The sequence below is a fragment of the Ambystoma mexicanum genome, chromosome 6q (genome assembly GCF_040938575.1).
Source record: "Ambystoma mexicanum isolate Mex_15411 chromosome 6q, UKY_AmexF1_1, whole genome shotgun sequence".
Classification (NCBI taxonomy): domain Eukaryota; kingdom Metazoa; phylum Chordata; class Amphibia; order Caudata; family Ambystomatidae; genus Ambystoma; species Ambystoma mexicanum.
This window is the reverse complement of record NC_090937.1, coordinates 602,533,883-602,561,381: the sequence shown is the minus strand read 5'-3', so window position 1 is coordinate 602,561,381 and position 27,499 is coordinate 602,533,883. Positions and strand designations below refer to the sequence as shown.

At 48.3% G+C, this 27,499-nt stretch overlaps 1 protein-coding gene and 1 long non-coding RNA gene across 7 annotated transcripts in view; one reads left to right on the top strand and one right to left on the bottom strand.

The window, feature by feature from the left end:
- Positions 1 to 27,499, top strand: part of ELF2 (E74 like ETS transcription factor 2) — a 1,226,980-nt gene that overhangs the window by 1,037,443 nt on the left and 162,038 nt on the right. Inside the window, exon 1 of one of the 6 annotated variants that reach the window (XM_069631084.1) lies at positions 24,006 to 25,843. The exons of the other annotated variants lie outside the window; for them this stretch is intronic. Coding sequence (XP_069487185.1) covers positions 25,786 to 25,843 — 58 coding nt within the window. The 5' untranslated portion in view covers positions 24,006 to 25,785. Of the gene's footprint in view, positions 1 to 24,005; positions 25,844 to 27,499 lie in introns of those variants that run through there. 6 annotated transcript variants of the gene reach the window in all.
- On the bottom strand, positions 1,035 to 25,598 carry LOC138516163 (uncharacterized). Its single transcript, XR_011282241.1, has 2 exons — positions 25,479 to 25,598; positions 1,035 to 4,828 (listed from the first exon to the last, which is right to left on the bottom strand). It is a non-coding gene; the product is annotated as an uncharacterized lncRNA (long non-coding RNA).

Sequence of the window (27,499 nt, the reverse complement as noted above, 5' to 3'; positions counted from 1 at the left end):
GGTTCCTGAAGCACTAACATTGGGGTATCTTAAACTTTCAGTTGACCATTTGAACATTATTCAAAAGACAATAAAAGACTCTACAATGTCTCAATACAAAAAGCAAGTTAACCAGGTATTGCCACTGGACTGATAGGGAAGGATTTGTCCCTTTTGTCTCGCACATTGGAGAACAACCTCTCATTTTCAGCTTACTTAGCCTGCTTAGGTGTGCAGGTAGATGCATGTAGGACATACATCGGAGCATATAGAAATTCAGACGAAAATGTTTTTCCCTCGGGAAACCCTATGGTCAAAAAGCATCCAGACGGTCGCTAGAGTCAGAAGAGCAGGGCCCACATGGGATCTCAATGTAGTGCTGACAGCACTAGCGCGTTAACCTCTTGAGCCTATGGCCTCTGTAGACCTCAAAATGGTCACATTAAAAACCACCTTATTGGTGGTGCCAACTTCAGCAGGAAGTTTTAAAGAAGTCCAAGCTCTGGCAGCATCACACCCGTATACAACATTTCATAGAGAGATGGCAGTCTTACTTACTCATCTGTCTTTTTTACCAAAAGTACTATCGGATTTTCATATTAACCAAGAAATAATGTAACCAACTTTCTTCCCCAATCCTTAATCACGGGGTGACAGAGCATGGCCCAGTTTAGACATTTATAGAGTGCTAAAATTCTTTTTAAACAGTGAAAGGGATTTTGGAACATCCTAAGTACTGTGTGTAACCTTTGCAGGGGGATCTCCAGACTAACAAGTGTCCAAAGCATCCTTTGCTAGATGGATGGTTTCCAAGCATGCAAAGCACAAGGGTAACCCCCTTGTGAGGGTGTCGGTGCTAATTTAACGAGGGCAAAATCGGCAGCAGTGGCCTTTCAGCATCATGTACAGTGGGGTGCCTTTACTAATGCAACAACATGGGCTACACCATCGGGATTTTATAAGCATTACTGTCTTCGTGTTAGCTCTAGAGATGGTGACGCTGTAAATCACAAAATAATATACTATGGAAACAAAATAAGATCCCAAAGACACAGTTATTTGAACAGAAAACTGTTTATTATGCTTGGCAGGGGAAGTCAGCTGCTCACTAACAAAAGCCAAGCCACCAGCACTCGGCTGTCACACTAGCAATGGCATCATCACTCAGCACTAGCAATGAGAGCCCTAGCAAATGAGAGCTCCGGCGCTCCTCTACTGAACAGAAATCCACAGTTTACATAGTGGCATTGACATACATTACATGTGTAGAAGCATTCCATGGAAACAGCGTGCTTCTACCTATGTGCATACATTTAATCATATTATATACTGTACTGGGCATATTCTAAGAAAGCAAGCCATATCGTGCTACATCCTTTCTCTCGCACAAGTCACCCTAACTCTACAGAAACAAAACCATCAATCATGCCATCTCTTCCTCCCTCAGTGAAGACTATTTCTCTGTGCTAAAGGATAGCTGACAGTCTGCTAAGAGGCAAGTTGTTATAATAACATCTCTACACTGTTTTCAGCTCCGTTCAGCATTTTTGCATTTCGTTGCGTACTCAGCAAAGCCAAATTCATAATGGACAAAACAGACCACGTTTAGCGCTTAGAAAAACAGAATGTGCGTTTTACAAAATAACAAGTATACATGCATTATATCTTTATCCATGGCTCTCAGCAAATGTTGATCCATGATAGCTCAGAACAAACTATATTGCTAAACAGATTTTACGTTAATATGTGAATGGATTAGCTCATGCTAACCATAAATAATGCAGATTGACAAACGGCTCTTTCAGCATGTGCTAAGCAATTCTAGGACATTAAAGCTAGGCAAGTTGTGTGGAGGAGACAGTATAATGACAGATGTCAGTCAAAACGGGGATATAAAGAAGCAAGTCGTGTGGCTAGACACTAAGGCAGTAACATGGACAGTGCGATATTCTCTTAGTGAAAAAAGTCAAATCTTTGGCAATTTACCATGATGCATAACATGTAAACTAAACAAGGACACATTGTATACATAGGCAGCATCCTAGGATGACGCCATCAAGCACTGCAATTGTGACAAAATTGTGGGTGCTATCATTCTATCAACCTGAAAACATTGCTCTAAATAATGCATAGCAAGCTGTGTACAAAAGCAGGAGATCTACATCTCATCCTGGCGCTCAAGATGAAAACCTATCGAGCATGGGTGTGTTTTGAAAGAAAGCATAGCATAGCATAGCATAATATAGCAGGTGGGATGGACGTAGGCAACAGTTTTCTGAGATATTGTGCAGGCTCTAGTACCCAAAAGACAGTTATCATTTTTTCCACAGTCATAAGCAGACCAAGCATCTCATCTCCCTTCTGCCTGACCATGGTCTCCTGGACCTGATCATTTCTGTGGAAACGGTGTCCATATCCTCACTCCTGCGCAACCCAAACATGGGCATAGTTTATCAGTGTCAGTTAGCCTCACTGGTATAGGCACTTGACCACATGTCCTTCCTTAATTGAAATCTTCTGTCGAAACCCATCAGGAATTTCTCTTAATTACTGTCAGTTTCTCAAGCATCTTGCACTCTGGGGTTCGAGCCAGCAGCTTCATGACTGTACTACTCAGAGGGAGTGGTTATCATGCTCTGCACTCTGAGGCATTACACATTCCACAGTGTGGCAGGTCTGCTTGGAGACATCACTTGGATGTTCACATGTTAGGCCAGTTCTGTATCAGTAGGCCAGTCTTCCTGCATCAGCTGAATCTCCAGAAACCAAAAAAAGTGCAGTATCAGGTATGGCATATATGGGTAAACTGTTTTAAAACGCGGCAAAGCCATTAATTCCTGCATTATACTGCATAAACACTGCCCTTCACAATTCAGTTTTATACAAGGTGAAACATGTTCTAGTCTGTGTCAGAGACAGCAATTCTACGATATGGGTGTCAGGCCATTCCAACTTATTGTGTGCTAGATCAGGAACTGACAAAAGTGTGTCAAACAAATCAATTCTTTCTCTGCTCTCTTGTTCAGTGGTATACACACAATCATGGTTGTCCTCATTCCCATCATTTTGCTCTGAGAGGTAGCAACTTAGCTGTGTTCAATAGGTTACATCTTGTGATCCTAATGTGTGCTGTGAACAGAGTAAATTCATAATTTGAGCTGATGTCACATGTTGTATCTGTAACTAACACATCAACCGAGTGAGGCACCATGTTTAAGCAGTGACCCAAAACCATGCCTTCACTTTCTTTGCATGATGCAACTGCTGTAGCTACTTCTATGACATTCAGGTAGTGCATAAGCAACAGGATTTTCTTACCACCATGTTCCTGGGTTAGCACTGCAAAAGCACATCCATCTTTTACATATTGAAACACGACAAACCTTTTGACATAATCAGAAATCGCCAAGATTGGCGCGTAACACAAAACTGTTTTCAGTGTGACAAAAGCGTTCTGACAGTGCGCATCCCACGGCAATGGTGATGCAACATGTACTTTCTCTGGAGCAAAGCTCCTACCCTCCTTCAACAAGAGGTACCCTACGTAGGTGACCTCATGTTGACAATTCTGACCTATCTTTGCAAGATCCTTTAGTAAGCTAATAGTGCCCTGCTGGCATACTTCACTGGAGTCGGCTGAAATAAGTAACAATGTGCAATATTGCGGCAACTGTAATCTATCAACCAGTACTGTAAGCGCTCTGCTGATACTCTGTGCATCCTCGTGGTATTCTAGTAAAGGTCAATGCACCAATCACAGAAAGGTATGCTCCTTGAGCAGGAATCGTGGTCAATTTGTCCTTTTAAATAAATTGCAAAACGGTAGGGCACAACATTGTCACCCTTTTTAAAAACGTGCAAAAATGGTGCTGTTAAAATTGCTGTCAGATATTTCCTCAATGACACCTTTTCTCGCCAAATCAGAAGGCAATACTAAATACTGTGTGTAAACATATTTCTGCTGGGACATTGATACACCATCAGTGCTGCAATGAATCATTGTGTACAATTATTTCACCATATACAATCCCAATAGGTTCTCTCCATAATTGGATATTAGCAGGAAGTGGCATTTATTAGTAAAGGGACCAACAGTAATGGGTACTGGCTGTGACATGGGGCATATTTCTGGTGTACATGCACACCCTGCAGAAACAGTCTGTTGCCCTGACAGGGCAATATCTGGAACCAGTGAGCTCTCAATGGAACATTTTTGTGACCGGGTATCTATCAAAAATGAGTCTGCCCTAGGTAACTTCTGTTCCTGGGTGACCCCTATCTCCTCATTCTTTTTAACTAAACTGGTGTACTGACTTTGGGACCACATCCCAATTGTCCAACATACTCCTCAATCTCCCCTGTGTTGCACTTAGTTCACTATAAGGTACAGAGTCATTATTATTTCATTCTCTAACCCTGTAGGTTTTTTCTCATTTTAAAAATCTGCATAATGTGTGAATTTTTCTAACATTGGGTATCTTTAAAAAAAAAAAAAAAAAAAATATATATATATATATATATATATATTCTCTAGCCTGGCACAATATATGCATGCATTTTTCAAACAAACAACTTCGAGCAAGCTCACCTAATATCAAAGAGAGGCAACTCTATCTCCCATCAAACGACAGCTCGATGTCTGTGCCTGGTGACCTTCATTCAAAAGATGCAGAACAGCATCAAGGCTGTAACAGTTCAAAACCCTCGCCTGAGATGATCTTGGACAACACGTGGATCAGGAGTAGCAACATCGCTCTACTTGGCAACGATCCCTCTGGTCCAAACGCTGTCCTTGCATATTTGGAAGAGTTCCTTTACCGGCGCCATTTGTAAGTCACAAAATGATATACTATGGAAACAAAATAAGATCACAAAGACACAGATATTTGAACTGAAAACAGTTTATTATGCTTGGCAGAGAAAGCCAGCTGCTCACAACAAAAGCCAAGCCCCCAGCACTCAGCTGTCACACTATCTATAGCATTAGCTCTCAGCACAGCACTAGCAATGAGAGCCCTAGCAAATGAGCAATCTGCCCACTCTAGCAAGGAGAGCTCCCTCGCTCCTCTACTGAACAAAAATTCACCGTTTATACATAGTGGCATTGACATACATACATACATTTACCCCATAACTGCCAAGTCCCTCTGCCAAGGCCTTTTTTTGGTCATTTTGGTATGTGGCCATTCAATCCCTTGTACCTTTTTTGGCCCCTTTTCTTCCCACATGTAGATGGTCATAACGCCACCAAGGAATCCTAGTTTACTGTATGGGGTGAGAGAAAATAACCAAAAAGGGAGAAAGTGTAGGGTTTTTCAGAAAATGCCAATAAAATGATGTACAAAGAAGCCTGTGGTTTTTTCCTTGTAAGAGCTAGGAACAAATGGTTTGCAGTGCTGAATTCACAATTTTTCAGGCTTTCAAGAACAGTTTAAGTGGAAACCAAAAAAAACATTTTTATATGGTTACCATCTGTTTTGTGAGCGGTGGGCGATTTTAGCCTTTTTTTCTAATGGGACATGCGTGGACGGAATGGAAGAGGAGGGTAGGAAAGCTGAATGGGAACACAGAAAGCCATACATTTCTGAAAAGTAGACAAAATTCCAAGTTTAGGAAGGGGTCAGTTGCGCAGGTCGGGCAACAACTATGTAAAGAAAATGTCCATTGTTTGGGGAAACATTACAGATAAAAAAGGTATGTGGTAGACATGGTTGGCCCAGTAAGGCAATGGCTTCTGTGAATTTTGAGAAAAGAAATGCCCCGCTACATTCCCCCGACTCTTCCAGTTAAGCAATACCACAAGCCAAAAACTGAGCAATGGTCCACAGGATTTTTATGCTTACAGCCTAAACAGACTTACTTAGCATGTGTAAATAAGGAAAACTAATGTGGTGAGGAATGGCAAGCATATATTTTTTTGAAAGAGCACGGGCAGACCTTTTGAAGGGTAGGTGACTTGTGCAGGTTATAAAAGCGTACAGTGCCTCAAGCAGCGACTAAATGTAGGTCACATTTGGGAAATGAAAGGGTTATGTGACAAAGTGCAGCAGCAAATGTATGAAAACGTTATGAAAACCAAGTGAACGCAACAAATGTCCTACCATCCTGGGTTCACACAGGTGTGCCGATGGAAACGGTACCTAACATGTGTGGGCGCACCAACCTGGGCGCAAAAGGAAAAGGCTATACCACTGGTAACCCCAAGTCTTTTGGCAGAGCAGATTTTGCTCTTGTGAACAACCTACAGATTTGAGCTTGGGGTGTTGCAGCCACCAAGGAAAACGGATAACCCCATGCATTTCAACATAGTTCTGACTTGCGCAAAATCGCCCCAGAATGTATTGCCCACAAGCTCCGGCAAAGTCTGAAATTTGCCGATAAAACCACCATTTTCAGACATTTCCTCCATTCCCACAGGTGTCCTGACAAACAGTACCTCGCATATGTAGGTGCACCTACCTGGGCGCAAAGGGAAAAGGCTAAACCACTGCTAACCCCCAAAGGGTTTGGGGAGCCAACCTACAGATTTGGGCCTGGGGTGTCGCAGCCACCAAGGAAAACCTAGAACCCCATGCCTTTCGGAAAAGAAGACACCTGTGGTTATCTGACTTGCGCCAATCGCCCCCAGAATGTGTTACCCACAAGCCTGGGCAAAGTCTGAAATTTGGCGATAAAACCACAATTTTCAGACATTTCCCACCTGGAAACTACTGAAACACGCCGCCAACAACACATGTCCTACCTTCCCACAAGTGTCCATATGAAAACAGTACCTCACATGTGTGGTTGCACCTACCTGGGCAGAAAAAGTGTTGACCGTCCACAGGTCCAACGGCAGTCCCAGGGAGCCCCGGGAGGAGCCCCGGGAGGGTCCCCGTCCATTCCCCAAGGGAAATTCTGTAATGCTGCCTAGCCAGAGCTCCAGGATGGTCAGGGGTGATGTCCCCTGCCTTAGGTGTCTGTCCCTCATGTGGGTTGACAGTCCACAAGTCCAGCAGCAGTTTCACAGAGCGTTGCTGTGCTTGGGGACAGTACGCCCACAGAGTACTGTGCCCATCTGCCCCAAGGGGGGCCAAATGTACTGTCCCATGCTTTGGGGGGGGGGGGGCTGTGGCAAGATTTCTGGTGGCCCCTTCAATCCCCCCCACCTCAAATGGAGGGGGCATCTCATGTAGGACTTCCTAGGGGCAGAATTCTGCCCTCAGGTGGGGCAACATGAGGTGCCCCCCATCCACTTCGGGTGGGAGGTGGAAGAGGGCTCACCCCCCTTTTCATGGCCTATATCTCTGGTTGTTTAGGGTGCCCACCACCCCCCACAAAAAAAACCTAATCTTTTTTTATAATTTTTTTAATATTTTGCCCCTTCGCTTGAGGCAGATAGGCACATTACTGTGCCCATCTGCTCCAAAGGGGGGGGGGGGGTGCAAAACGTATTGCCCCATGCTTGGCAGGGCTTGTGGCCAGAATTCTGGTGGCCCTCTCACCCCACCCCAAATGGATGGGGGGCATCTCATGTACCCCTTCCTGTGGGCAAAAATCTGCCCCCAGGGAGGGCTACATGCGGTGCCCCCATCCACTTGGGGTGGGGCAGGGGGAGGGCCACACCCCTTTTCATTCCCTAAATCTCTGGTGGTTTAGGGTGCCCCACCACCAAAAACACAATGTATTTATTTTTTTGTTTGCCCACTTTCCTAGAGGCAGATGGGCACATTACTTTGCCCATCTGCCCCCAGGGCAAAACGGGCTACCCATGCTTTGGGAGCCAGGGGTGAAGAGGGCAGCTTGCATAATAAGCGGCCCCCTCTCTCCCTCCGCTCCCCACTTCACAAACAGATCCATGATGGTCTAGTGGCATTGCTGGGCGCGGATCGAGCGATCTGTGCATATTCGCGCCCAGCAATGCATCAAATAAGGTGTTGTTGGAAAGGGGAGATTCTCCTAATCATGTGGACCCTCACTCCCTGCAAGCCGTGTCACTTGCCCTTGTGGCCTCCGCCTATCACTCGCCAAGCCCCTGTGGCCCTCTCCTCCACCCCACTTTTCACTTGCACTCTCTCCTCTTTACCCTGCACTTGGCTTCCCGCCTTTGCAGCCCCACTTCTTGTTACTGCACTTGCACCATACGAATGACACAAAGCCTAGTAGGACAGTTATCTTTCTCCCTTGTTTCCCACCCCTCCTTTTTTTGTCTTGTGGTGCCTTGAAACACCAATGTTGTATAGGTGCCTTACCAGTATCCAATAAATAAATAAATATCCCCTATGGCCAACAGCAGCAGTGTGTTTCTATAATGCATACATCCACTTCCCTGCCCCTGCAGCGAGCGAAGGGAGTGTCTTCATCAAATTATTCTGGTCCATGTCTGACCACGGGACATAATACGCATTTCTCTGACCCTTCTGGAGCAATGGACATCGTTACACCCACTTTTGCTGGGGCTCACCATCTCTCCCATGCTACTTACTACAGCCAAGCAAGTATCACGGTGCGTCCTATGACTCCATGGTGTACCCTCTGTGGGGCTGCTACACCCTGCTCTACAGGTGATTACCATTCATCCTAGTCTCCTATTCCTCTTATAACCTAACCTGATACTTCTACTGGCACAGAGGCATACTCAGCACTACCGTAGGATGCCAGCTCATGTTCTCCCTGCTCAAATCATGTACCCATAGCAATACTTCTGTCCAGATTGACCTCTTCGATAACTGATTTATCCAATCTTACAAGAACATATCTATGCCTCCACCTTTCTTCACGTTCTTTGCCTGTCTATTCACTTCTTCCCGCTCTTTACCTCTGCTGCCGTAACAGCACTACCTCTTCTTCCACTAGCCTCAGCACAACCCATTTTTTCTGCTCCCATGCCTCTACTACCATACAGTAAAAGGCATAGTCTGCCCTTTTGCACTCATACTCCTACGTCCCGTCACCTTTCCTCCATACTTTTGGGACATTCTGTCCAGTGGGACGGGACCTGAGCACTTTTTTACAAAAGTATCAAATTGAAAAATGTGTCGTCCTTTTTTTACGCGGGGTACCACATGTGGCCGGGGTTGGACACACTTGCATCACCGGGAAGACATTTTTCTTGTTTCCCATTGTCCTTCTCTCCTGCTCCGGTTCTGTGGTTGCGTAGTCCTCCATCTATGTCGGATTGTTTGGGATTCGTTTCTTTTTCCTCTTGCAAATGTCGTTTTGCTAGGGCGGATCCCCATACTTTCTGTTTGGAGTGTCTGGGACCGGATCACCGTTGGGGACTCATGTTTCTACTGCGACTCCCTTTCGGTCCAGGCACTTCAGCGTCTTCGTCGGTGGGAGGAGATCTTCCTTTTTTAACTCTTCATAGATGAAAAGAAGAGACACCCGGTAGGTTCTTTACTTTTTAGGGCACCCCGGCCAGGGACTTCTTCCTGGGGTCCTCCAAGTCCGGTAGGGGCTTCAATAGCTCTGCTACCAAGGTTTCCCCGGAGGTGCCCCGCAGGCTTAATAGGCATACTAGAGGTTTTCTTAGAGGGTTCCCGCGAGGGGCCTGCCGACACCGGATTACGATCAGAGGTTCACCAATCGGGTGCTAATAGCCAGATGTGCTGAGGCTTTGGGTACCAGAGTTCGCTCCTTGTCTGGAGCTTCTAATACAGACACTGGGGTGCGCCCTGAGGCCTCCATTGAGGCTTTCTGTACCGAACAACCGTTAGAGGTCCCTCTCGGATGAGTTATACAGACCGGACTCTGTTCCGAGGTTCCTCTCATTGAGGCGAAGGTGTGTACCGACAGAACTGAGACCCATTAAGGTTTTGTCTGTGAGGTGGATTCTTCAACATTCCCACGCTTGCGGTGGTACCGGTTCTGCTGAGGGGGCTCAGGGAGAGGTCGCTGACCGGATCCCCTCTGTTACTGGCTGTGTCCCAAAGTTCCTCTTGGAGGCTAATTCAAGGGGCCCCTTCAGGATGTCCAGTAAACATCCAAGGCCCCACAGTACGGCTCTGCCGAGGATCCTTGTGTCAAGGCTAAAGTTTCTTTTTTTTTTTAAAACTCTTTTTATTAGTGGTCGAGAAAAACACAGTTCGAGCTTCATCATACAGATCGCAATCATCATGGTACGGTAATGCAGAGGAACACAGTACATATAGTATACATTTTCCCAAAGCGGCGAGTCTAAGTATCGCTGTCACCATCAGAGATCATATCACAGAGAAACATTCTCGGGGGACCCCAAATATCCTTAGGTCTGCAGGCCGAAGGGCGTGTGAGAACAAACTGCTCCTCAGCCTCATTCACATAGACCAGCTCTCGGAGGAACTGCTGCACAGTGGGTGGCGACGGATTTTTCCAATGAAGCAGAATACATTTTTTGGCCACTGCACATGTGACATTAAACAGTCTTCTGGTTTTTTCGGAACATTTTCCGATGTCCCCGAATAAATATTTCTGTGGAGACAGCGTCGGAGGGATTTGTGTGATCTCATCTAGTATATTTGCCACCTCCCTCCAGAACCCAGCCACCACCGGGCAGCTCCAGTACATGTGGAACGAGCCAGCGTAGTCTGCTTTGCACTTTGGGCATTGACTCTGAGCGTTTGAGACAAACTTGGCTATCTTGGCCGGGGTGTAGTGCAATCTATTGAGAATTTTAAATTGGATTACTCGTAGCCCAGCATTCAGGGAAACCTTTTTGGTAAGTGAACAATACCTATCCCAAGCCTTACCATCAATAGGGATCTGGAGATCTTTTTCCCATTTATCTCTGCTAAGACCAGGCGTGGGCGAGTGTGCTTGTTCCATGGCATATAGGCTGGACACACTCAAGCGGCCTCCAGAAGTGATCTGAACGCACGAGTGTGTAGGGGGTTCATCGGGGAAAGACGCCCAGTATTTCTGGAAGGCCGATCTCATACGATAGTATTGCAGAACCCTAAGTGGGCCCCTGCCCATAGCCCCAGTTATCTGCTGACGGGTCACAAACTTTGCATCGATAAACATATCACCCAGGCACATCTCGTCATCAGGATCCCAGGCAGGCATCATATGTTGGGGGGATACCAGGGTATCTCCAGAGGGAGACCTCCGGATTATATAAGTACGACAGTCCCAGCTTCTTGAATATTGCCCGCCAGGCAGCGACCGTACTACTGACAGGGTTAAAATCACATGTATCCCTGTAACGATCATCAAAAATGACAGACTGTATGTTTGTGGGTACCGTGGTAAGTTCTTCTACATCTACATGCGGGGGGCCCGGTTCACGAATATATAAGAGTGTATCATCAGCGTATAGAGAGATTAGCTGTGTGGCTCCCTTCAGGTCAATGCCCTTATTGGAGTGTCGAAGCCTTATCGCGATTGCCATTGGTTCTATTGTCAGGGCAAATGGTATAGGCGAAAATGGGCAGCCCTGCCTAGTGCCTCGTCCCAACAGAAACATATCCGAGATTGTTTGGTTTGTTAGCACCCGGGCACCGGGTTTCGTGTAAAGCAATTGCACGTACCTAATAAAGTTCGGGCCCATCCCAAATGCCTCCAATACTGCCAGCAAGTAGGCCCAGGAAACAGAGTCGAAGGCCTTCTCAGCATCTAATGATACGGCCACAGCGTTCCTGCCTGGGTCAATTTGGGCCAGTATTCCAAAGAGCCTACATAGGTTAAGTGCCGTAGATCTAGCGGGGATAAACCCATTCTGGTCAGGGTGGACCAATGTGGGGACCGCTGGCAAAAGCCTGTTGGCCAGTACTTTGGCGAATATTTTGGCATCTGTATTAATGAGAGACAGTGGCCTGTAGGACGACATATCCTGGGAAGGGCGGCGCGGTTTAGGGAGAACAGTTATTAACACCTCTCTCATGGATGGAGGTAGTATGTTACATTGAAGGGATTCTTCCCAGACCCGCAACAACAATGGAGCAAGCTCCGCACTAAACTTTTTGTAGAATTCAGCCCCAAGGCCGTCTAAACCTGGAGCTTTATTGGACTATAAATCTTTAATCGCCTCAGCAATCTCATCTGTAGTAAGAGGCTGGTCCAGTGCAAGGCGGCTCTTCTCATGGAGTTTTGGAATCGTCAGTGCCGCAAGGTATGTCCCTATCTCGGTGGCCGATTTAGTATCTCTATTACTATATAATCGTTCATAGAACACCGCAAACTCAGCATTTATTTAGTCTTCATTCACTACAACCGTACCCCCAGGCGTCTGTAAGCTGGTAATACGATTTGGGTGCCTGTCTTGTTTGAGTAAGTTGGAAAGTGACCTGCCCGCTTTATTGCCTTCGCCATATCTGAGGGCTCGGATCGGGGATGCCATGTACTGCACTTCTCTAGAGGCCAGTTTACTGAATTCCTGAAGCTGTGTCTGTATGTCCGCCAATATGTTCTTGTCATGGGTGCGAGAATAAGTGTCTTCCAGTAATTTCAGCTTGCCTTCAGTCAGGGTCAGTTCAGCCCTGACTCCCTTAAGAAGACCAACAGATTTAGACAGTAGCGCACCCCTGACCCAGACCTTAAATACTCCACGGTGTGGGAATCCTTTATCGACTGAGTCTATGTTGATTTCAAGGAATTCAGCGATCTCAGTGTGAAGCCCCTCCACCGTCCCGGGGTCCCGCAGCAAACCCTCAGGCATCCTCCATCTCCTAGGGGGTCTAGGGCAATTGTGAAAAGTGACCTCAAGTGTTATAGGGGCATGGTCAGATAGTGTGCGGGCTAGTATTTCACATGCCTTTGTACCAGCAATTAGAGAGGGGGAGACAAACCAATAATCGATTCTGGATTCGGAATCATGTACCGATGAGTAGTACGTGTAACTCCTCGTAGTCGGGTGGAGAACACGCCAGACATCCTCAAGAAAAAGCTGAGAGAGAACATTTTGTATAGTAAGAGAGGCCTTGCTAGGTGCTCTTACAATTGTGCTGGATCTATCAAGCACCGGGTCTATAGTAATATTGAAGTCTCCTCCCCAAATTATGGTAGGGATATTGACAGCAGCGATCAATTGATATACATCAGCATAAAAGGTGGGATCATCAATATTGGGCCCATATGTGTTGACCAACAATAGCCGCTGGCCCAATATCGAGCCCCAGACAAGAACGTATCTACCCAGAGGGTCCAGTTTATGGCCATCGAGCCGGAGCCCAAGATTCGGGTGTATAAGAATGGCAACCCCCCTGGACTGGGATGAATAGTTGGTATAGAACCTGGACTTGCCCCAACCGGGCATGATGACCTCATCATTTCCCATAGTATGGGTTTCCTGTAGCATAATGATTTGGGCACCATGTCTGACAATGTAATTTCCCACTTTTTTGGCTTTCGAGCGATTGTTCAGTCCCCTCACATTCCATGAGATAAGTTTAACCCTCAGAGCATGAACAGAGCTTTACAGGAAATAATATACGGGTAATAACCATAGTGTGAGGAGGGCTTTACAAAAGGATTGTGTGGGTAGTAACGGACGACTCCCAGATATAGTGTCATGCATCTTAGACCGTGTCAGTGAGCTCCAGACCACTAGTATCAACAGTAACCAACAAGAACTTCCCAAAAAAACCTTCTCAGAGCAGAGACCCGTGTAGAGGGGGAGCATACTCACTCTACAACATGGGGTTCGAAACAAACAGTCCCAACCTTCCCCCCCCAACCCACCCGCCACCCTCACCGTCTCCCCCAACTAGACAGTGTGCGACCCCAAACTTGTGGAATACTCCCGGGGTAGCCATGTTGCCTCACATGACCGCCATCCCAGGCCTCCAACGCCACCACTCACAGAAGATGGCTGACTGTAATCTCAGAACAAAAGGGCCCATGCCATGGGGCCAACAATCACTCACTGTCAAACATGAAAGTATGCACTTCCTAGTCTTCTGGTCGAGGTCCATTGTTCGGGGCCGGTCGTTTCCCTCTTGGAGGGAGGGGTATAGAGGATTCAATATATGACAGGGCTTCGGATGGGTTCTCAAAGAAGTGCGACCTACCAGCGTGTTGAATTCTCATTTTGGCCAGAAACATTAAGGCATATGTGATCTGTCGTTCTCTGAGGAGCTTCTTGACCGGTTCATACGAGCGTCTGCTAGCCTGAACAGAGGCGGAGAAATCAGGGTAGACATGTATACGATTGCCCTCATAGTGCAGCGTGCCCGTCTCTCTGGCCAAACGAAGGATTGTATCTCTGTCCCTGTAATTTAGTAGACGAGCAATTATGGTTCGCGGTGGTGCCCCCGGTTTGGGAGCCGGTGCTAGGGTGCGGTGTGCTCTCTCGACAAGGAAGTGTTCGGACAATGTATCGGGCCCAAATAAGGACTTAAAAAGTTCTTCCATATGTTTCTCCATTTGGCCCTTGCCGAAGGATTCAGCCACACCTACCACTCGGACATTGTTCCTTCTGGACCTAGATTCAAGATCCTCGCACTTACTCTGCAGCTTGTTCATAGTGTCTTTGATATGAGCTATATCACGACTGTGTTGACCAACAGTATCCTCGGTAGCACTTATCCTGCCTTCTGCATCAGTGACACGCGCACTCTCCTTATCGATTCTGGCCTTCAGGGAACCTATGGTAGCAACTATCTCATCCAGTTTGGTATTTACAGCCAGAAATCCGTTTTGAACTAGCATGGCCAATTTATCCTCTCTGTCCAGCACCTCACGCTCGCCCTGCTCACCCTCATTCTGCTGGGTGTCAATTGGCTCAGAGTGACTGACCGCATTGGGAAGCAGGGCCCTTCTTCCTGCCACCAGGGGTCTTAGGGGCTCTGTTGGATCTGCCGGGTTCCCCCATGATGGCAGCAACTCTATTCGTATATTGGATCCGAAACAGGTTCTCTGCAGGGTCGAGGCCACTACCACAGGCAGCGGAAACGAGGGGACCTCAACTAAATGCGAAATAAGGATGGAGTGTATCCTCCCGTGTCAATGATGTCAAGCACACCTGCGGGATACCCAGTACAACGGCCCCCAGAGGTACACACCAGCAGGCAGCAGAACGGCCACGTATCTAATGCAGCTAGTAGTAGTAACAGGGATCAGTCACAGCAAAACGCAGGGTGGATTGCAGCCCAATCAACAAATAAACTGTGGGTCTAGAGAGGCAGGTAAAAAGCGGGAGGCCCGCAGCTCGGAATCAGGAGTTCTGGAGATAAACCCGACCCCCCCCCCCCCTGCATCGGACGCCCCCTCACCTAGCGAGCGGAATACTCCAGATGTCCCCGGTGCCCGGCCCGGCTGGAAGCGGCCACACGCAGGGGCACCAGCATTCAGCAGCACGGACGTACCCGAGTCACGCCGCCTTCAGAAGCAGGATTGCGGGCCCAGCGGTCAACCTAGCCGGAGGGGTCCAGAGGGGGGCAGGCGGAAAAGCAGGGGGCCACACGCCCGCCAGCGGGACCAGGTCTCAAGAGGGAGCGGCGCCTGCGGCACCACCGGCAGCCCGCCCGGCTCGGGGGGCTATGTGGCAACGGGATCGTGAACCGGCAGAAGCCGCAAGAATCAGGGTGAGGGGAGGAGATCCAAACAGCAGCGACGGGTTAGGAATGGGCCGGGACACAGTCCGACCATCCGGCGTGGCACCGGGCCTTCAAGTCCTCTCCGTCTAATGTCAGGATCTGGCGCCAAGGAGGGGAAGCTCCGCCCAGCACAGGCCCCCAACAAACAGCAGCCACGGCACTCGGGTAGATTCCTCCGGAGCCGGGAGCCGGCCAGGGAGCGCCGCTCGTGTCGGAGGAACTTCGCGGGGGCAAATCTCGGAGATGCAGCACTATTCCGGGCTCAAACTTCCACCGACCGTGCAGGACCCCGGCCGCAACAGATCAACCAAATTGCAGCAAACCAGTCAGCCAGAATACGGATTTATAAGCTCAGGATGTAGAGGCAGCGCGGGAGCCCCGGGTTTAAGCAGCCATTTTCGTCGTGCGCAACAGCGCCCCCCCCCCCCTAAGGCTAAAGTTTCGATCAACTCCCCTGACCATCCTGTGGAGATATCCACACATGTGACGCAGTGCTCTTCAGGTGTGGATGAAATGGTGGGCCTTCCCTTGTGGTCTATGGTGGCCATTTTGGATTCTTCCCTTATACCCTCGCTATCGACGATTGGTGCTGACAACCTTCTTTTTGTTGATCAACCGTTTCCACGGGTCAGTGCAAATCAGTTCCGCCCTTCTTATGACTGCCGTGCTCTGATGCCGCTACTGCATACGGTCTCGCTTCCTGGCAGCCTTCCTCATTACGTTCGTGAGGATATGCCCCTTATGAGCGGCCTCTGCCAACCCGAGTGTCTAAATCTTCATCAGAGGATGCCTTTTTTCGGGAAGTTTCAGAGACTTATGCACTTTGACCCCATGAGAGAGTACTTTAAGGGCCTTTCTTGTAGCTGTGTCACCAGGTTTTACCTGAGGTGCCCCAAGGGCCTAACGGGCGTACCAGAGATTCCTCCGAGGGTCCTGATGGACCTGCCCGTACCAGACATTGTTCCGAGGTTCGCCATAACGGTGCTTAAATCAAGCCCAGTTCGGCTGGGTGCTGGGATACCAAGGTTCACCCTGAGGTCTCCGTTTCTGGAGCTTTCCCCGCTGTAACCAGGTTGAAACCTGAGATTCCTCTTGTGGAGGCTAAAGTCTATATCGACAGATCTGAGAGGCCTTTTCAGAGGGTCTTGTCGGTGAGGTATTGATCTCAACCGTCCCATGCTCAGGGTTGTGGTGGTACCGGTTCTACACATGTGACACAGTTCTCTTCAGGTGACGACGAAATGGCGGCCCAACCAGCGTGGCCTACGGTGGCCATTTTGGTTACCTCCCTTAAACCTACGTTCGCAACGTCTGGTGATGGGAGCATTCCTTTCAGCAAAAGTAACCCGTTCTGCCCTTCTTTTGACCGGCGTGCGTGGGCCCCGCTGACTCATACTGTCTCGCTCCCTCCTGCTTTGCTCCACTGATCTATGTGGACCCGACCAGTGGTGGACCCTCCTGGCAACCATCATGCTTGTGTTCAGGGGTGGGGGCTGGTTGGTCCTTTACAAGCGGTTTCTTCCTCTTCGACACCTAAGCCCTCGGTTGAAGTTGAGTTTTTTTGATGCTCTTGCACTCTGACCCTATGAGGATGTATTTCAAGCGTCTTTTCACTCCTGGTTCACACCTGCCCCTCTGATTCCGTTTTTCTTTTAAAACCTGAGGCGGTATGGGGACCAGTCTTCTGTTCCCACCTTGTTGGGATGAGCCTTAAGCGGATAAGGACGGCGATGAGCAGCCCTGCTCGGTGAGAGCATTCCATGACCGGGAGGGGCTTGTATAGCTCTCTTACCGAGGATTCCCCTGAGGTGCCTGAAAGGCCTAATAGGTGCACCAGAGTGTTCTCCGAGGGTCGCTCAGAGGACCTGACAAAACCGGACGTGGCTCTGAGGTTCACCATTTGGGTGCTAAGGTTCAGCTCAGTTCGTCTGTGGCTCTGGATACCGGGGTTTCCCTGAGGTCTCAGTTTCGGGTGCTTGTCTCACCGAGCCATGGCTCGAGGCCCCTCTTGAGGGCGCTATGTGTCCTGGGTTAAAACCCAAGGCTCCTCTAAATACAGTACAGACAGTCTAAGGGTCATGTCCGTAGGGTATATTCCTCTACCGTCCCATGCTCGGGGTTGTGGTGGTACCGATTCTGTCGAGGGTGCAAAGTAGGTGATCGGCAACAACCCTTCCAGTACCGGCTCTGCCGAGGTTCCTCCATTGGAGGCTAATTCTGGGTCAGTCCACTAAACATCCTAGATCTGCCAGCACAGGCTCGGCTGAGGATCCTTGTTTCAAGGCTAAGTGTTAAGTCCCCTGACTCCCCAGAGGGGAAAGTTGCCTCATTTTCTCCTATGACGCAGTTCTCCTCAGGTGTTGACTAAATGGCGGCCCAAACTCCTTGATCCACGGTGGCCATTTTGGATACCTCCCTTACACCAACTGGTGCTGGGAGTGTTCCTTTTGGGGCTGAGCAGCTTTTCCACGCTATGTGGACAACAAAGACCTGTTTGTCGGTCCGGGCGACATCTTCAGCTAAGGCCCCCTTGTACACAGAGGTCAGGGTCCCAGACTCTGTCCTTCTCTGGGATCAGGGGATTTCAGGGTCGCTGTACGCGCTGATCTGGAACTCCTGTTGGTAGCCCCGCCTTAAGCGGCTGGTTTTTCTCTCGGCCATCACCCTCTACAGGAACACCAAATTATATTTTTGTCGGTCACACTACACTTCGGTGGGAGGACGAATCTCGTCTCATCTGGAGGCGTGGCAAACCATCGCCGAAGACTGGTGGGGTTTGTCCATTGTTTAGGTGGGTTTTCGCTTGCCCGTTACTCCTACCCCACCATTCAAACCTCTCTTGCAACAGATCGGGATGCCCTCCCTCAAAGCGGAGGTACAGAAACTTGTGTACCTCAGAGTGGTGGAACCTGTTCCCCCTTATGGAGCAAGGGAGGGGGACTAGTACAGTTGTCCTTTCACAGTGCTCAACCAAGCTGGCCTGCGCACTATCTTTGGTCTTTCCGAGAGAGATCCAAGTTGATGACGCCCTGCCAAATAAAGTCCCCTCTTTGGAAGGGCGGTTGGCTCAGTGTGGTGGTCTTCCAGGATGTGTAAATGCACATTCTGACTTGGAGCCCACATATGAAATATCTGCGGTTATCCATGGGAGCAGAACACTTCAGATTCGGGTACTCCTTTTGGTTTCGACTCAGCAAGACGCACAAACTCCTCTGAGGGGATCCGCTGCGGTCTCCCAATACTGGATCTTCTTCCAAGGTTCCCCCAAGTTCTGCTGTGGCTTTGGATGCCAGGGTTCACCCTGAGGCTTCTCTATCTGGAGCTAACTGTACTGAGTCTTGGCTTGAGGCCCCTCTGGAGATGGCCATAAGACCAGGGTTAAACCTGAGGTTCCCCTGCTTGGGGCTAAATCGGTCACCAACAGAATTGTGTCCCTCATCGAGGGTCCTGGCTTTAAGGTACATCCCTAAGCCTTTTTGTGCACACGGATGTGGTAATACCAGATCTGTTGAGGCAGCGAAAGAAGGCTGTCACACACACCACAGCCCTTCCAGTACCGGCTCTGACGAGGATCCTCCACTAGAGGCTCGTTCTGGGGAAGCCCCTGACGTGTTGAGTAAACACCCTAGATCTGCCAGTACCGGCTCTGCCCAGGTTCCTTGTTTCAAGGCTAGGATGGCACGCGGGGCCCCAGACTCCCCAGGGGAGAATATTGCTCTACTTGCTACTGTGATGCAGTTCGCCCCTGGTGTGTGGTAATGGCGGCCCAACCTCCGCAGCCCACAGCAGCAATTTTGAATACCTTCCTTAAAGGGAGGTTTACATCAACAAGCAGGGCGACGCAGACTCTCCTCTCCTTGTGGATCTTGCCATACAAATTTGGGCTGCGCCGTAGTATATTGTTTGGCTCCAGGCTCCACACATCCCGGGTCACCTCAATGTGACCGCAGATTAATTGTCATGCATCGGTTACGAGTGTGAGATGAACAGCAATATCATCTCCAACTTTTCCAGTAATGGGGCACGCCAGAGGTGGTCCTCTTTGCAGCTTGTGGGTTAACAGGAAAGCTTATGCTTTCCCCTCATTGCCTCCTATCTATTGGTCACTCTGTAAGCACATCGAACCTTTGCCAAAGCAGCTACGTGGGTTTTCCCATCAGCTTTTGGTAAGCAATACTGCTTAGACCTGAGCTCCAGAGCCGATCCTCAATTCGGCCAGGCTGTTCTTAAGAACCTCTTTCAGTAAGGGAGTTCCATCCACCTGTTTTTCCTGCGAGGAGTGCTTGGTAATCTCCCAAAAGTATGGAGGAAAGGGGACGGGACGTAGGAGTATAACAAAGTTACTCACCATAGTGACTATCTTACTCCTAGTCCATAGTACCCTTTCCTCCAAACACCTGCCCTCTGTCCCCTCTAATAAGTATCCTCTATTATTGCTTAAAATGTCTCAGATCTGGCGATAGGAAAGGACTGAAGGGCGATGTGCGGGCGGAGCTACGGCCATGTGCGGTACCCCGCGTAAAAAGGATATTTTTTTTTACAAAAGTGCTCTGGTCCCGTCCCACTGGAGGGAATGTCCCAAAAGTATGGAGGAAAGGGGACTATGGACTAGGAGTAAGATAGTCACTATGGTGAGTAATTGTTATTATCAACCCTTCATCTACTCTTCTGGCTGCTGGCCTCACTCACTCACTCTCATTCCTCCACCCTTAATCGTCAGGGGAGTTCTTCCCTTTCCACTGACAATTCTCAACCTTTCTTCAGCCCTAACCATTGAAGGAGTTTTCCTTCCACTTTCTTCAATATACCATTTTCTAGGAATCTTTGTTGATGGAGGTGTTACCTGGAACTGTCTCTCAACCACTGGAGAAAGTGGAGGTTCGAACTCAGCATCTGTATACCTATCTGCGAGCAATAAAGGATAGCACCCGTATGTGGACGGTGCACAAGGAATTCCTGCAACCTCTTTTTTGGCCCTTCCTCTGAGATTTTCTCATACATCCGCCATAGCTCTAAGATGTTTAACCGCTTCTCTAACTTCGAATCTTTGTGCCTTGTAGTTAAAGTATGCAGGTTTCCCAATATCCCCTCATCATAGGTCCCCTCAGTAGGCCAAGAATTGTGCATTTTACGCTTTGTTTCCTGCAGCCATTCCCGATGGTACTTTAAAATCTTCGCCATATAGCCAGGAAGTACCCGACACAAGTGATTCAACAGTCTCCATACACCAACTAAATTTACCCACAATAGTTTCACAAATAAATAACGCTGAATGCGAACCTGTGGCACAATATTTTCACCCAAAGAAACCCCTTTTTTAAAGAACCCCTTTTTCCCCCTTCCCAGTTTCATAGCCTTCCCCCACAATCACCCATCTTACTCTTCAATCGCGGACGGACGCCCAGACACCAGCCTTGAAATACAAGCAACCCTTGAACCTCCTATCATACGGTCACTAAGAATCAACCTTCATCCTAGAATTCAAGACCCATGACTACCACACTTGCCTTGAGAAGGAACTTTCGGGTTCGAAACATGTGTCGGCTGACCACTCTTTAGAGTGTGTCTACTCTATATTAAAAAACACACCTTCAGAAACTGCATCCAGTGTGTACATTCTTGTAATCACAAGACTCTATGAAAACTAGCCGCGGCAAGGTATCCAGGAATTCCTAATTTTCCATTACGAAAGGTGTTGGGTTCACTTTTTCACACCTGTGACATTGCCCTGAACTATTAGAGACAATCAGAACACAAATTGAGCTCAGCACTGGAGTGTTCTTCCCTAAAGCCTACTTTTCCCTTATCAGTTCATATGTACAACACCCTCTTTTAGAATTTGTTTGTGGTAGGCCGTGAAATCATTAGATAGTTTTACATTCACATAAAAACATAATTTATTATAAGCCCCAGCTGGCCTGAGACGACCTTGCCCTAAACGTAATTGTCAGACCCACAGAGAAAACGCACAACTTCACCCTGACCACGGAGGCCGAATGGAAGTCGACCGTCCACCCTAGGTTGCCACATGTGCCTGGTTTTAGGAAATACAGGTCACCAAGTGTCAGCCAGTGGCAGAGCGGGGGGGAGAGGGTTAGGGAGAAGTTGTGGATAGGTAGGAGGAATGAAGGAAACCGGACAGAGGTTTAGGAAACTTGAATGGATAGGGATGGCAGAGATAGGGAAGACACATAACATATGAATTCACAGTAGTTCATGAGCATCCTGTAGTCTACTGGTATTAAAACCTGAATGTCCTTCCTTAATCAAGAGCCCCAGTATTAACACCCCCTGACCTCCTGTCTCCACATATTCCTATAATCATGACCCAGTTAGCAGCAGATGGTTGCCAGACGATGCACAAGCACATACAATGATGTCCGTAAGGACTGAGAAGCGGGCAACATTATACATTTAGAAAAAACAACAAAAAGCGTGCCATGAGTAGCGTAACGAATGAATTAGTGCCCCACTGAGGAGCCCTTTTCCGACACTACTTCCCCACTTGCTCTTGGGAGGAGCTGTGTCCCTCAAATCACGCTGCAACTGCTGGCGTGAGTTTTTGCGTTTGCCACCCTATAGTTTTGCCTTAAGAATGCAATGGTGTACTTATCTTTTGCCTGGGGACCCGTCCATAGTGCCTCAGGCACAGTAGAACCAGCAGGAGTAGTGGATCAGCCCGCCGACTCCCAGTGCCTCTGCTGGAATTAGGAGTGGCATAGTTTGGTTTTTTACGTTCTCAATGAGCGGACCAGTCCATAGCGCGCCCGGAATGCCTGCCGCTGCTCATCACATACGCTCACCCACAACTTTGCATCCACACCTGCCTGCATCACGGCCAGTGCCTGCGTAATTCCAAAATCACCAGCAAGCAGCACGGGGAGGCCTACATAGGCAGTCCACCAATCACATAGCTGAACACGTGATACAGCCGAGCCTACTGGAAAGTGTAGTTTTCCCCTCTAACAGCGGTTTCCCCACTGCCTGATACCGCCAGAACCTATCAGCCCTGACATCATGTTTCCTGCCACAAACCAGGACCCCAATTTCCAATTATCACAGTAATTGCACATGGTCAACACTATTCTTCCTCTCATGTTGTTTGAAGCATTTAACGGGTTCCCTTTGAACTGGCGATAACCATATCACCCACCCAGACTTGTTGACGTCCCGGAACACTGATCTAAACGACTACCAATGCAACATGCATGGCCTCTGGTCACATCCTGAGAAAAGAATCGAAACCCACGAAATATCAGTCACTGTGACCTCGAGTGTCACTACATCCCAAGAAGTTTATTGTTCAAAAGCAAATGGCTGGATCCCTTTGAACAATAAATAACAAGCTTCCATGTCATTAAATGATTACATCTTCATTCCGCAACTGCCAAGCCATATAATCCCTGGGGACTTGTTGACTTACCATCTGCTCGGTTAATCATTACCTCTCCTTCGGCCTCCATCCCTACAAACCCAGTTTTCCCCAGTCGCTCAGAACTCGCCATGCAACCGTGACTGCAGAGTTTAACCAATAATGAAGAGAGCCCATTACATGTAAACTCCCTATGTATGAATGTCAGTGTGCATGCTTGTTTAATAACTACTGTGTCTTCACAGTGGTTTTTCCGTGACGAGTCCCCTTCCTCACATGCGCATTATGAAACTCCTGGTTGCCCGGTTTCTAGGCACTTTGTAGAACACCATATCTAGATTGCGCTTCATTTCTTTGGCGAATGATATTTATGTTGCTGCACGCGTGCCAATCTAAAATGTATCAACTTAAACACTTAGTAACAAATCTCGGTCACATTAACTACACTGGATACATATGTTTGACATTTGTAGAGCGTGCTGAATCCATAGTTATCTGGGTGCTGGACAGACATGAAATAGGGCAATATAAAATTGTAACTTTGCACCAACTTTGCCATTTCCCCAGTTACAAATATGGCACGCACGGTGTGACCCCCCCCCCCTCTCTCTCTGGGACCTTTCCTGACCACCCCAACACTAAGGCACAATGAGCAAGGGCTCCACATCAAAATATGATGAAACCCCAAGTTTCATGAATTTAACGAGCATGCGGGAGCCCCTCTAATGAGAATTAACATGGCTCAAATAACCTGTTCTGTGGAATTTCCTCCGCTTAGGAGGGTCTACAGCCAGGTTTTAGCTAACTGATAAGCAAATGTATAATTCACCTCTGTGAAGGGTCAGTCTAGTCCCAACCACAAGGGCAGTCTAGCACCAAGCATATACCAAAATATATCCTACGTTGGGGATTTGTACCTTGAGTTGATATTGTCCACCTTTTTGTGTGGGAAAGAAACGATCCTAGTGATTTCTACGTAGGATGAATGGTACACTGCCAGATACAACAACCTGTTGCAGAAGTGCTGTATGACCAGAAAGGTTGTGCAGACACCCTGGGCAATTGCTTCCTCCTGCTTTTATATATGAAAGTTTGTAAACAACCCAAAAGTATTGGATTAAAACCTTTAAAATCATTTGAAACAGCTAGATTTTTGGGGGTTAGATTTTAATTTAATGTTTTAGGTGGTCTGCATCATTACAGAATGGGGTGGAAAAAACCTTTGCAAATCGTTCTTCATCCCTTCCCAAAAGAGGCATTCTAGGCCTAACTACTGCTTCACGTTGGCCAGAAGCAAACCCCAAACTTCTTTACAGCCTTTCCAAAAGTGAGGGAGCTTCTCTCCTGCGAACAAACAGGACAAAAACTGTTTTGTGATGGTCCCCACTCAGGGGGGGGGGTCTAGAATCAGGTTACAGCTCTGACACCATAGGAATCCATTTGCAGTTTAGTCCATTTGAAAGTTATGATCAAGAAAAACTGTGCCGAAGATAAGAATTTGCAAGCTGTATATGGTCTATTATTTAGAAAATGTGGTTGCTTTTGTAAAGGCTGTAATCTTGAATCAAACGTTTATGAACAGAATTGGTGGGAGCCTTGGAGAAATCTGGAATCGCAAACTGCTTGGTTATAAGTTTAGGAGCAGGAAATCATTTTACAGCCTCTACCTGCTGCCTGAATCTTGAACGGAAAGTTGAGTGGGACCCTTTAAGATTAAACTTGTATTAAGACAACTTTAGGTATTGAAGGGCGAATTAGATTGTGGGGCGTCTCGCTAGAGTCGTGCAGGGGAGACTGAAGCTGTGTAAAGTTTTAGAGTGAATTGGAACCAAGTCCCCAGTTAATCATAGAAAGTCAACAAAGCCTATTGGGAATCCTGACGAGTCTCCGAGGAAAACCTTTTGGAACACTGGACTGTCGGAGTAAAGAAATCGTGAGACGAATGGAGAGAAAACATAAAAGGCCTTTCTCTCCCGAGAGAAACAGTTCAAAGAATTGAGGCCTGGTGTTCAGTTCCCAAAAAGCGATACTTTATCAAACCACGCTTTATTTCTGGTTTCCATTCTGAAATGCGCCACACTTCGGTGAACATAGCATCTTAAAGAGATTTCGCTTCCTTTTCACACACCTTTGTTTCAACGTATAATTAGCGCATAGTTCTTTTGAATATACACGCAGATTGATGGTCAGGTGGATCCAAGCCTGCGGATTTATTACATTTTCACAACAGGTACCGTCGACTCAAACACAGAATGTAGAATTGCTGAGTCTCTGAAGTTGAGTTTGCTTTTGAAAAAGAGAACATGCATACCCGTTGGCATGTCTGTTCTTGTTGGGATGGCTCCCCAAGAGCAGGATCCAGCTATGTCTAGATGGATAGATGATCGCCGTAACACTGGGCATGGGTATGTATGGAAAACGTAGGAGGCTGGAGCTGTTTTTATTTAAAATGTGCGGTGCGCCGAACACTTTGTGAATAGAAAGGTACACGGTCTGGGTGTGGTGCAGCGTGTATGGGCTTTCTATGGCAGGTGCTTTGCATTATGGTACCAGTTATGCTCTGCGGGCGGGTTGCCTGTCGCACGCAGAAAGTACCACTCGTGCTATGTGACAGCCCATTTCTATTTTGTTACCTGCCTAGATGCCGGTGGTCCCAGGTTTTGACTTCGCGGGCGGGGAGGGGGTGTGCGCGGCGGCGTGTGCTGCTCGGGGCAGCGGCTCGGCACTTCCTGTCTGAGAGGCGGAAGCGTCGCGCTGCAGCTGCTACTGTGCCAGGAAGTGCTCGGAGTGCGCTGCTGCCTCTCCTCTCTTTACGAGTCGCAGATCGGTGGCTTGGATCCTACCCTGCAGGATTTTACGGTGTGACACAAGACAACGCGGGCCGGTGCCCCCTCCCGCCGACACCCATGTGACCCGCGGCGGCGCTCCTGCACGATCAACATGGCGGCCTCGCTACACGGGGGACCCACCAACCAGTTGGATCTTCTCATCCGCGCCGGTAAGCTGGGGTTGTGCATGGGGCGGGAGGGTCGATGCGGAACGGTCCGTGCAACCAAGGCCTCTTATAGCCCATGTCTTGCACGCCCCCGTGCACGGGCCGGATCAGGAAGTGCGGCAGCAGGAGGATGAACGGGTAGAACCTTGGGATGTGGAACTACACTTTATTTTGGACCGTGGATGCGGAGCGCACTAAGTGCAGTTACAACCCCACCTTCCTATCCGCTGTCCACATTACAGCCTGTATGGGGACTGGAGACCGTCACCAGGAAGTGCCCAGTGTGAAAGAACTGCAGCGGCTTGTTGTCTTCCTGGAACTAGCGCGCGCGCACACAGCAACGGGCCCTTCCTCTTACGGTATTTATAGCTACTACAGGCAGTTGGCTGGAGGCTCAGGTTCCAGTGCCTTCCTCTCTGCATATGCATCACACTTTGCTACACGCTTTTATTATTCCTTTGCCCAATCTCATATGTTTAAACACGGAAGAGCGCTATAGCACATACAGGTAAGACTGCAGGTATACGGGGCGGGCTGCGATGCATCACCATATACAATCCTTTGGTGATTTAAACCGTCGAAAGGTGGTTCAAAGCCTCAGAGTAACGTACAGAGTTAATGCATATCGTCCGGCCTCCTCCCTTGCCTCACAGGCCAGAGACCAGCGGAGACTGCAGGGCAAGTTTTTTTTTTTTTTTTGGATTGACGTTTGCTGGCAACCAATCCGCTTTTGGTGCCGTTTTTTCGAACGGATTAGCGGTGTCCTATTGAAGGTAGCGGATTCGGCAGTGGGGCGGGTAAAGGGGTGTAGTCCAAGTGCTGTGATTGGCAGCTAGCGGCTCCGACAACGCGGATGGAATTGGAGGGAAGGAAAATGGCTCAGTGCGAGTTGTAAACACGGAAGTGCAGACGGGGAGAGGGGCGTGACCGGCGGCGCGTCTGCGCGCTTGAGAGGACGTCACAGGTGCCAGCATTTGAGATGGCTGTTGGTTGGAGCTGGCATGCTCGATGCTGTGTGGCTCAGAAGCTGTAAACTGACCTCTCCTGCTGCACTCCAAAACAGTTCCCTTTAGTTATGTAGCAAGTCCTTAAAGGGATTAAAACAAAGAAGCTTTTTTGTGTACCGTATGGTGACTGGGACCAAGACAGTGCAAGAAAAGCGTGTGCAGCGGGTACGAGAGTACACCACAAAGAGAATGACTGACACAGATACGTGTTTCACACGTGCACTCTCCCCCCGTACAAGTAAAGCGTATCTTATCTATCGTTCATGCCCAATGGCGTGCAATCTCCGCATTTTGCTCATGCACTACATTAAGCGGTTCCAAAACCCACCATAATTGTATTTACTTTTAGCCATGCATCTGCTTTCGCACGTGGTCCTTCCGTGAACGTTCCGTTTGCTAAGCACCTGTCTGTCACGTTTAAGTATATTTGCTGTTTGGTACCATCCGCTGTCGATTTCTCATTGGGACCTTTTCTCCCAAAAGCTCGGGGACGGCGTCGGCGCCTTTCAACCTTTTCCGGTCAAATGGTCTCCGAGCTGTTGCCCACATAGCAACACGTTTCTTTCATTACATTAAGTGTGCGTATTGGGCCAGCCTGCTTTTGCTGTGCCTTAATTCAAGACGTAACCAATGTGCCTTTTGGTTCGCTCAT